Genomic DNA, 12,208 nt, shown 5'->3' with positions numbered 1-12,208 from the left:
CGAGGAATGAAGTTGTTTTGTGTTGTTTTTTTTAATTAAGCACAAAGCTACACAGTGGGGCACCTGTGCTCAGCCCACCACGAATATCCAAACTCGGCTTTCAGCGGTGTGAGTCTGCAATCATACCGCTGTGCCACTAAGGGGCTAAGAAATAGGAGAAACTGACTTTGTGTCCTTTGTTATATGTTTAATGGTAAAATAAGCGTTGTCATAAATGTGTAAGCAAAAAATTTATACGTTTGAAAACGCAGTAAGTAATCAGATTAATTTCATTTTTAGTCAGTAGTTTAATTAACTATTTCGGTGTGTCTTTGTGTTGCTACTCCAAGTGTTTCAGTGGTACCTTTACGTACCTATAACACAAAACATCTGGATTCAATATCCGTGGTGAGCAAAGCACGGATGTTTTATTGAGTACCTTTGTGCTTTACTACAAACAAACAAATGTTATATTAGTATGAAAATATATTTGCTAAAGCAGCTGATACGCTGATTGTTGCCTAAGAGATTTCAATATCTGAAGCCAATAGTCACAGCATTATTAGTAATTAATACATTACTTTATCGAGTTGTAATAAAGAAATTAGTTATATATTATGTCGTATAAAAAAGAGTCAAGCAGTTTAAATTAATTATATATAATATGTCGTATAAAAAGTCAAGCTGTTTAAATTAAATGTATAATCTGTCGTATAAAAACATGAGTTGAGCCGTTTAAAAGAACAAACTCCGTACAGTTGTAATGTTAAAGAAGATAAGTTAAAGAAATAAAAAATTGGAGAAAAATTTGCCTTTTTTTTTATATCCGGGTTACTACATACTCCACGTGAAGTAAGGTATAATGACGTATAAAAACAGACCCAGTGTTTGAGACCACAACACTAGTTCCTTCCATTTAAGAGGTTCCACGTGCCCCTTAGTTTTCCTTCATACGTTTTAACATAATGGATGTGGAGATCAGTTGTTCATTCATCAAAATCATTACTATATACGTGTGTTATTGTTGGTAACTCCTACTTCCGCTGAATATCTACCAATGGGATTTTGTTTCATACCTGTTTTCTTTATTAACGATATGTTTCGTCTCTTTATTAAAAATAAAAGAAAAAACAATAATTTTACCACTTTTTTGTCTGCGCTTTGTTCGTAATCTAAAACAGATATAAACAGGTGTTTTTAACCTGTTATAAGATTGTTTAGATCTGTTGTGAAATATTTGGACAGTGGCTTTGCAATAATCGGGGCGGTTACTGCAGTACACGAAATTCTCGACAGACTTTGGTTTTGAGTATAATCACGGGAGTGCAGTTCCATTCTTCCAGTTAAATTAGAGTCGGGGATGTCCTTTAAATAAAACTATGGAAACACAAAAACAAGCAAACTGTACACAATACATTCCTAGGAGATTTGTATTAAAATGTGCTCTTGCTAAAATTTTTTGTTTTCTTTTTTCCAGATTAATTCAATGTGCAAAAATATTTGATTTTGATGTATAAACGAAGTTAAGTGTCCTTAATAATTTCTCTGATGTTTCAAACATTTATTTTTCTTAAAAGAACACGATGTAATTATTGTAAAAATTAGGTCGGGCGTGACTCAGTGGTTAACATACCGAAATTGTAAACATAAGGTTTCATGGCTTACAACCTTTTCCTTCAAAAGCGTGTCACTTGGGGGCCATGTGTTCGCTGTAAGACTGGCAGCCATATTTTGGTATTCGATCCAGAAAGTTTTGGATTTTCGTTCTGTTAATTGTATACTTTCTTTCTAGTTCATCACTTGAAAATTATTCTCAGATATGTTCAGACAGCCTTTGAAAGAAACTCCTAAAATAAATTCTTTTGGAGATATGGTTTATTTACAAGACTGACAAATGGGATGAAGAAATGCTTTTGGAGACTTATTTAGAGGCTAGCATTAGGCCTAGTTCTATATAGAATACAAATTCAATAACAATTTTAACAATATGTGTGCACGTTCTCGCTGATGTTTTGAAAACTGTCAAACCATTCTCTTATTTAATAATAATGATGAATGTTCATAACAACGTCTTTCTTCCTTGGAGACATGACATGTTTTAGGGTTTCTTTTTATTTTATTGGTAAAAATATGATGTTCTTACATGCATGTTATATTTTTCGAATGTCAACATTAGTTTCGTTATGTATTGGGTAGTTATAGTTTTGGAATAATTATTTTGTTAGTTATGATTTTACTTATTTTACTGTTTAACTTCATTAAAATGCAATTATTTTTTCACTAATATATATAAAGTGCGCTCTTAACTGATGTGAACAGTAAATAGCATCGTTACAAGACTATTCCTGCAGAATCACCATTAGGCCCGGTATGGTCAAGCGTGTTAAGGCGTGCGACTCGTAATCTGAGTGTCGCGGAGGGAAGGCAGCTAGTCATCACCACCCACCGCCAACTATTGGGCTACTCTTTTACCAACGAATAGTGGGATTGACCGTCACATTATACGTCCCCACAGCTGGGAGGGCGAGCATGTTTAACGCTACGCGGGCGCGAACCCGCGACCCTCGGATTACGAGTCGCAAGCCTTACGTGCTTGGCCATGCCGGGCGTTATTGAGTTATAACAAACTGATATATATATATATATATATATTCTGAAGTAGTTAAGAATGGGTTTCACGTTTAAAGGTTTTATATAATGTGGTTAATTAAAGTAATGTTTTTACAGTTAACAATATGAAACACAATAATCCAACTGATGTTCAGTCTTATTGTTTTGTAAATCAAAACAGAAAAAAAAAACACTTTCATGCTATAGAACAAGTAACATGATTACATTATCACGTGTTACCATAGAACAAGTAACATGATTACATTATCACGTGTTCTGGTATCCAAAGTGTCCACCCAAATATCGATTAATTCTCTAGTAAAATGTCTACATTGACAGTTACAAAAATATAAAATTATGAGTGTCTTCGTACTTGATAGAAGCACATTTATTTATTTCAAATAGCAAGAAAAATTCCCCTCAGAGTATCTCATACCAATTTTTTTCTTGGGAAAAATTCCTACAACTCCTAGAGTTTACAACTTTCAAAGATACTTATTTATCTCTGAGGAGAAACATCCATTAAGTTGTTTTATTTACGTTCTCTGAAGGCTTAATTAGTTCAGCCCTTTAGATATTCATAGAAAACAGCCCATTTCCATTGTTTCAAAATTTGGGGCCGTGGGTGCACAACAAGAGTGACGGCTAGTATATCAGAGAAACATGAAGTTTAATCCATAATTTAATTAATTCAGTAGGGCCTGATGTGGCGCCTTTAAGTATTTATTTAAATTAAGTTTCCATGATAAAGTGTTCATAAAGTGCTCCGCAATTTGGGACCGTGAGTGCTCCATAAGAGTGACAATCCAATCCAACTATGAGTGCTCCATAAGAGTGACAATCCAATCCAACTATCAGTGCTCCATAAGAGTGACAATCCAATCCAACTATCAGTGCTCCATAAGAGTGACAATCCAATCCCACTATTCGATTAGACAAGAGTATGTTGCCCTAAAACCGGAAGCGGTTGCTGTTGACAAGGTACGAGTATCTGCCATTGTCTATCAAGTCAGAATTAGGAACAAGTATGAGAAGATAGCGTGGTCCGGCATGGCCAAGCGCGTAAGGCGTGCAACTCGTAACCCTGTGTCGCGGGTTCGAATCCCCATGACACCAAACATGCTCGCCCTTTCAATTGTGGGGACGTTATAATGTAACGTTCAATTCCACTATTCGTTGGTAAAAGAGTAGCCCAAGAGTTGGCGGTGGGTGGTGATGACAATTTCCTTCCCTCTAGTTTTACACTGTTCAATTAAGGACGGCTAGCTCAGATGATCTTCGTGTAGCTTTGCGCGAAATTCAAAACAAACAAACAAGCAAATCTTCCCCAGTTTCTCTTGTTTGTTTGTTTTTTATCTGACAGACGATACGATAGAACATTGTATCTGTATGTGAATAGTCTTATAACTTTAAGACTATATCGCTTACACTGCTACTCTATTTTTGTTTCCAAGCTACATATATAAAAAAATGTACCATTCTCTTTATTATAACGTTTAGATGCACTAGCACTAAATAACACGTTTATACGAAAACAGGTTTCACGTGTCCTCTTTAATCTAAACTTGTTTGCTAAAACAACACCCACACAGATATAAGGTGTGTTTCAAATTTCTTTAGGGCACATGACATAAGAAAAGAGAAACTTTCAGGTATGTTAAAGTTTTTCAGTTGACAAACTTTCCACAGTTCTTCTTTTCAAATAGTTTCTGGCTACGTGTGTTTTTTTCACTGATTTCCAGTTGTCTTGATGATTAAGATTTCTCATGTGTAGAAAAATAACATTATATGTTTGAACATTTTTAACATTCTAAGAAATGGGAGGGATAACATTATAACACTTGGTGGATTTTGACGCAGTATCATCTCAAAGTGCGTGTGGTCATCGTATCGTCCATTCTTGCGTCGTCTTTTACATTGAATTTTGATCCAATTATAAACTTGAATTGAATTTTATGAGTTTTATTTTGTCTTTAAAATTTCTAAAACTAAGGGATTTGACACTATATTTTGGCCCACCCTATACCAGTCAGATATCTCTAATGTCTACCCGTAAGTAGACGGTTATTTTCGACATCATAAATACCCATTCCTACCTTATTTCCTTACTTTTTGGTGTTTTCTTTCCTACTTCCTAATAGTCTTCTTGTCGAGGTGCAGACTTATTTAATAATAAGGAAATGTTGATCGTGTTAGAATATTTACAACTTTAAAATGGTTACTTTTCAGACATATCCCTAAAATTATTGTACTAGAGATGTTGTTTACGTAATTTGTATACGTATATTTGTATACGTATATTTTTCACTTGTAGGCCATTTTAATTGCTGGTCGTTATTCAAAAAAAAAATTTCTTTCTTGCATTTTGATGAACATTTCTGACAAAGTCTGTAGAATGTTATAACTATTCAAAAACTGTAAAAATATTTTAGTTTCTTCGTAAATGGAAGTGTGATTACATATGGTAAGTTATGTAAAACATCGATGTTACAGGTGATGTTTAAGCCACTTCGCGATGGCACGAAAAGTGAACGTGGCTTAAAGGCTTAGATTGTTTTATACAGACACAAAGGACGGGTTCTAGTTGTGATAACGTATAAACATGGGAGCGAATTATTTGACTCATAATCCAGTTTTAAACTTAATGTACTGTGAAACTTGTTAATCATGTGGAAACAGGCTCAACATCATTTCTACTGTCTGGCCAAACGGAAAAAAAAACAAAAAACATGTCATTTTCATATCAGAATCAGGGTATTTCCTTTGTATTCATATTTGTTGTACGAAGTAATTCTTTTTTTTTTCAAAATACTTTATAAAGGTGTTACATAAAATTGACGATGAAGGGTTTCCCACGATATTTCACAATTGTATAAATAATATTTTCCCAAGCATGTGAATGCATTTCGCAATGCATTATTCCGTTAGGGAGATAAAAACTTGCGAAAACGGGATAACTTTTTCAAATAAATTTATTTTAGGATGCCTTAGTATTTCCTTGATTGGTAAACGTGTAAACAAAGAATCAATCTCAAAACTATTTTTCCTTCATTTGTTATAGAGTCGTGTTCTTTATTTTATCTTCCAGAACACGTGGCAATGGGAATTTTCATATAGCAGGAAATAGGTGTTGTTTCCAGACATGTAATCCTACAATGGAAACGATTGTGTTTTAGGCAGTCCAAACATAAACCCACAGGAGAACATATGCATTTAAAGATTTTCTAAAAGAGATAAGGAAAATAAGCTAAAATGATTGGGATAAATTTGTTCAAATTTAATATTTTCTTAAAATCATAAGGCGGAAGCTTGTCCGAAATTCTCATAAGGCGGAAGCTTGTCCGAAATTCTCATAAGGCGGAAGCTTGTCCGAAATTCTTATTAGAACACATTTTTAAAGAAACATTATACAGGGTTAGAATATAAAATAATGTCAAGGTGATTAAAAACACAATAAAAAACTTCTTGGACGGATTTTACGCATTGAAGTTTTACTCCTGTTGATGGAAGTCAAAGCTCTCGAAACGTGAAGTCTTTTAATGTGGTTTGTGGGCGAAATGTAATTTTCTTTGTATACTTAGCCACTTTCCCCGTGGTGCAGCAGAATGTTTGTGAGCTTACAACGTTAGAAACTAAGTTTCAATACATGTGGTGGCCAGAGTACATATTGCCACTTTTGCGCTTAACTTCAAACAAACAGAAAAGGGATTTCGAACTGTTTTGCGCTATTTACCTCAGATATAATTTTCATTTATTAAGTTTTCTTGAAATATTACCTCTTCAATTATTTTGAGTATGTGTGTGTTTTCTTTCTTGTAGCAAAGCCATATCGGTCTGTCTGCTTAGTCCACCGAGGGGAATCGAACCCATGATTTTAACGTTGTAAATCCGTGGAGACTATCTTGAGTAATCGACCAGAAGACCAGTAATCGAGCTATAGTTTTAATGTATTGTTTTGGAATTTCGCACAAAGCTACTCGAGGGCTATCTGTGCTAGCCGTCTCTAATTTAGCAGTGTAAGACTACAGTGAAGGCAGCTAGTCATCACCACCCACCGCCAACTCTTGGGCTACTCTTTTACCAACGAAAAGTGGGATTGACCGTCACATTATAACGCCCCCACGTCTGGGAGAGCGAGCATGTTTGGCGCGATTCGGGCGCGAACCCGCGACCCTCAGATTACGAAGCGCACGCCTTAACTCGCTAGGCCATGCCAGGCCTAGTTTTAATGTAAGAAAGACTTTTTAAAAAAAATAAAAAAACAAAACTCAACAGATTTTATATTTATTCACCAGTCCTCACTCTGATTTGTGTTTTTCTCTTTCAAACGCAAATCCTTACATTCATTGTCATGTATAGAAAATAATTCGACATTCAAAAGTTTTTCATCGCTCTTCGCTACACTACTGCATAATTCAAAAGAAGGAACTGCGAATTTGTTTAACTTTTCTAAACTTTTAAAACTGTTCCTCGAACTTCTAAAGCAAATCGGAAACTCGAACAGAAAGTTTATTTTTATCTGAAATATGTTGAATATGTGTAACTTCCTCAATTCATGCAAAGTCTATCAAGCTATTTATAAATATAAAAATACACCTGCTATTGCGGATTGTACATTAATTGAACACATGTTTTCTGATTTCTCTAGCGAGGCTGAACGGAGAGCGGAACAACATACAGAAAGGTGCTATTGTCCTGAAACAAATGCGTTTTGATCGTTTGATATTTGTTGAGAATCTCATACGTTTCGTCTGTTGTTGTTTTTTCACCGTTAACACAATAATGAGCCAAGCAGAGGTTGTTTGGTAGTCGAGGTTCTAGAGTATACAGATATTAGCGTCACTAACTATCAGATTCTAGAGACTATTGATATTAGCGTCTTATATTGTCAGATGCTATAGCCTATATATACTATATATAACGCAAAAGGCAAAATATGAGACAAATTGTTAACAAGTTTATTCCGGGTAGTTCTGTATGACATGTGTGAAACTTTGCACATTCACTGCTGAACATTCAAAGTCTGCAAAGGCGAAGTCCACGCTCACTAGGTGAAGTTTAACGTCACTCAACGTCAATAACGAGTATGCCCCCCGTGAGCATCAATAACTGCTTGGCATCTCCTGCCCATGGAAGCGATGAGATGACGAATCACATCCTGTGGAATAGCTGTCCACTCAGCCTGCAAAGCTGCTGCAAGCTGAGGTAGAGTCTGCGGTTGAGGTTGTCGCCGTCGCAGACGTCGGCCCAACTCGTCCCAAAGATGTTCGATGGGGTTTAAATCTGATGATCTGGAGGGCCAGGGAAGAACGTTGATGTTGTGGTGTCTCAAGAAGACAGTGGTGAGTCGGGCTGTGTGAAGACGGGCGTTGTCATGTTGAAAAACGTCGTTGACGTTCACCATGATGGGTTGCACATGGAGCCTAAGAATCTCGTAGATGGTTGCTTACGGTCTGATCGGAAATCCTACGCAGCCCTGGTATGGTTGAGGCAGTAGACGTCGCAGTGGTGGTTCTATCCCGAAGGTGACGTAACCGGATGTTGCGATCTTGTTCGGTCGTGGTCACACGAGGTCTGCCAGATCGTGAACGGTCACGAGTTGATCCATGTTATTGGTGACGATTCCATAGATTTGTGATGGTGCTTGGGTGGACATTCACAGCTCTGGCAACATCTGATCGAGATTCGCCTGCTTCCTAGCGACCAATGGCGTTGCTGCGTTGTGCTTCAGTCAGTCTTGGGGTAACTGTATTGCGTGTCGGTGGCTTAACACTGAGCTATGGAAACCGAGAACCTGTCACTTTTATAGGGATTTTGCACATGTTGCACTTGCAGAACATGCAGATCTCTCAAACAAATTTTTTGGACAGGCGTGCGTTTTGGTGAAAAATCCGATGTTTTCCTCCGTTTTCAAAGTGCACAATTTTTATTGTCATTTTGGTCTGACAATCAGTGCCTTAACACGTGTAACATCACATACTCTGAGCTTGTAACATTATTACATATATTTCTCTTTAAAATAACAAAAATATCCTTTTTGCGTTTCTTGTTTTGAAGAGTATATATGTATATATATAAGCGTCATTATCTTTTCATATTCTAAGGACTATATAGATTAGGGTTATCGTATTCTAGAGCCTATATAAATTATGGTTATGGCATTATCATATTCTAGAGCCTATATACATTAGGGTCATCATATTATCACATTCTACAGCCTGTAGATATTTAGCGTCATTACATTATCAGATTATAGAATCTATAGATATTAGCGTCACTTCCTTAGATTACAATGACTACAGATTAGTAGCATATTCTTAGACGATTAATGATAAAACTTGTTTTGTTTCTCAACTACTTAGTTCAAACAGCTTAAACCCATTAATTATTAAATTGTAACTTTCCTTTATCCTGCGATCCATTCATTTTTGTTACTGTTCTTACTCTGTATCAAATGTTCTTACTGGTTTCCTGTTAACATGTGGTTAATTGTTATTTTGTTGTTCTTTCTTACTGGTTTCCTGTTAACATATGGTTAAATGTTATTTTGTTGTTCTTACTCTGTATCAAATGTTCTTACTTGTTTCTTGTTAACATGTGGTTAAATGCTATTTTGTTGTTGTTATTCTGTAACAAAGTTTCTACACTGGTCTCCTCTTAACATGTGGTTAATTACTTTGTTGTTGTTATTCTGTATCAAATTTTAAATACTGAATTCCTGTTAACATGTGGTTAAAAGTTATTTTGTTGTTATTATTCTGTATCAAATGTTCTACTCTGATTTAGTATTAACAGGTTGTTAAATGTTATTTTGTTGTTGTCACTCCGTATCAAATGTTCTACACTGATTACCTGTTAATATTAGGTTAAAGGTTATTTAGTCTGGTTTAAATCAAGTACTTTTTACCTAATCTGTTCTGTAAAAGTATCTACAAAAATCTTGTTATTATATGCACATTAACCAGAGTTTTGCTGATAAAGTTTAACTGAAAGGTGTTTTTAGCTGTCACTAGCTGAGCATTCTTCGTATCTCAGTTGATAATGGTGAAGAGTGTATTTTCGACCAGCCCCGGATATATAGTCATATAGTCTTCGGGTCACTTATATATAGAAATAGTGTCCCAAGTACTGAGGATGAGCGTTTTCCCTTCTTATTGAAACGAACACTCGATATACTTGAGTTCAACAATCAGCTCCTTGCGTTGGCCTGTAGGATGGTATAGTTCTGTGATTTGTACACTAGAGATGATTCATTTTAGATTTCTATCTAATCGTGAGAATCAAATATACTCATATGAAATATTCAGTTTTCAGGAATATTTCATCGTAACCAGAAATTTGCAAAATTTTTATTCTAGTGTTATATTTGCTCTTTATAATATTTCATTCTATTTCACATTATTGTATAAAGATACAGGCTTGTAATTTCAATATTTTATATATCTCTTAATATTTATTTTGTGCTAAAATTTCTCAATACTCTCATATAGATGAAAAACACTCATTTTAGAGCTTACACTGTTGCTAAAGTAAAAGATAATAGAATATTCCATATGTTAACTTTACACAGTTTTGAGAAAAAGTGGATTGGCAATTCTTTCACGTTTTTACAATTAACAAATTAAGTTCAGTTTAAAATACATTAATACGGAATATTAATATGGAAAAATAATTTAAAAAAAAATGACCAATATCACCAAAACTGATATTCCATATGAAACAATATTTTAAACAGTTTACATGCGTTTATTCAAGAAATGTTTGAAACATTCAATATCTAGTGTGACCTCCACGGGCAGTGACACACTCCTGACACCGATTTGGCACACTTAGAATCGGTCTATCGATGTTATCTTGGGGTATGGTAGCCCACTCGTCTGCCAGGGCTTGTCGGAGTTCCTGTATATTCTGAGGAGGGTGCTGGCGTTCACTAACACGCCTCGACAACATATTCCAACAATGTTTAATCGGATTTAAATCTGGACATCTGGCGGGCCACTCAAAAGTCTCTATTCCTTCCTCGTCAAGGAAGTCCATACACAGTCTGGCGACGTGGGCTCGCGCGTTAACCTGCACTAGAATGAACCCATCGCCGACAGCACCGGCAAAAGGTCTTGCAATGGGTTTTAGAATTCCGTCTCTATATCGTCGTGCGTTTAGAGCACCCCTGTCTAGTATGAGTAAGTCCGTGCGGCCACCCAAGCATATGCCTGCCCAGACCATTACAGAAAGTTCTCCAAAAGCGTCGACTTGCACAATGTTACAGGCGAAAAATCGCTCCAAAAGCGTCGACTTGCACAATGTTACAGGCGAAAAATCGCTCTATCGGCGTCTCCACACTCTCACACTTCAATCATCACGAGACACAGTGAACCTGCCCTTGTCTGTCCACAGCACGGTGATTCATTGACGAAGTTCCCAGTCCAGGTGCTGACGAGCAAACTCTAATCTGGCTGTACGGAGTCGCGCTGTCAGAATAACGCTCCTTGCAGGCCGTCTAGCTCTAATGCGTCCTCCGTGCAGACGATTGCAAATTGTTTGGATCGACACACAGGTTCCAGTGGAATGGTGAAGTTCATTTCGCAGTGACTGACTGAGCCGTAGCTAACCTGTGCAGCAATGACAGCCTTGACCTGGTCTCCTCCAGGTCGTCTCCTAGTAGCATCGCCAAAGTCGATTGACGACGCTTGGTGACACACTAACGCGTTGTGCCATCCTTCTTTCGGTCTGACCATCCTCTAACATCTGGACCGCCTTGGCCACCTCGTTCTTTGTCAGATGGCGCCTGACTGCTTGGGTACACAAGAGGAAGGTACACACTTGCAAAACGAGCTGCAAAAGATCCATGTTGGTGTTTGCTTTGAGAATTAATGAGGAATGCATAGTTTCACGTAACAACCTTATATAGGATGCTTTGAGTTGTATTCTCCTTGAGTGAGGTGAGTTTCGTTTGAGTTGCTTCAAACGTCACTCGCAGGCTTAAAAAATACACTTGTAGACGAACGGATATATTTTTCATACATAAGTATAGTTATGTCAAAAATATACTGAAATATATACTTGTTCCTCTAATTTTTTTGAGCAGTATGTATATACACATTAATCAACAATTAATTTCTTTAATTTTACAAATTAATTTACAGACGTCCTAGATCTAGTTGTGGAGCCTAGCTACCATTCTGTTAAATTACGCTGGAGCTACTTTAACCCTTCCTATCCAAAACGGTTCAGAGTCAGTCTATGTGAAATTTCTGAATGGAGTTTTCTGCCTCAGTGCTCAGAACGTTTTCTCTCTGTAAAGGAAGAAAAACCCTCAAGCAACAACCAAGACGTGATTATTAATCGTGAGAAAGGATTATATGAAACAGAAATTAATGGCTTGAGAATGTTCACAAACTATACCCTTTCTATAAACCCAGAGTATGACGTCACTCTCAGTGGTTCTGGATGGAAAGATGATAGTCGACAGAACCTGGTACTCCCGAGAAGTGTCAGCATTACTACAAAAGGATGTAAGTATTCTTTCTAGCTTTTTTGAATTTCTGTGGGTTTTTTTTCTGTGACGTAAATATGACGAAATGATAAAGTAACAATACGAAATGCTGAGTCACCCACACTT

General features: G+C 36.5%; 1 protein-coding gene across 1 annotated transcript in view; it reads left to right on the top strand.

Moving 5' to 3' along the window:
• Window positions 1-12,208, top strand: part of LOC143256317 (uncharacterized) — a 51,969-nt gene that overhangs the window by 17,175 nt on the left and 22,586 nt on the right. The window contains exon 3 of the mRNA XM_076513395.1: window positions 11,733-12,101. Coding sequence (XP_076369510.1) covers window positions 11,733-12,101 — 369 coding nt within the window. The remainder of the gene's footprint in view (window positions 1-11,732; window positions 12,102-12,208) is intronic.

Source organism: Tachypleus tridentatus, chromosome 7 (assembly GCF_004210375.1).
Source record: "Tachypleus tridentatus isolate NWPU-2018 chromosome 7, ASM421037v1, whole genome shotgun sequence".
Lineage (NCBI taxonomy): Eukaryota > Metazoa > Arthropoda > Merostomata > Xiphosura > Limulidae > Tachypleus > Tachypleus tridentatus.
Note: the sequence above shows the minus strand (reverse complement) of the source record. Positions and strands in the feature narration are given on the sequence as shown.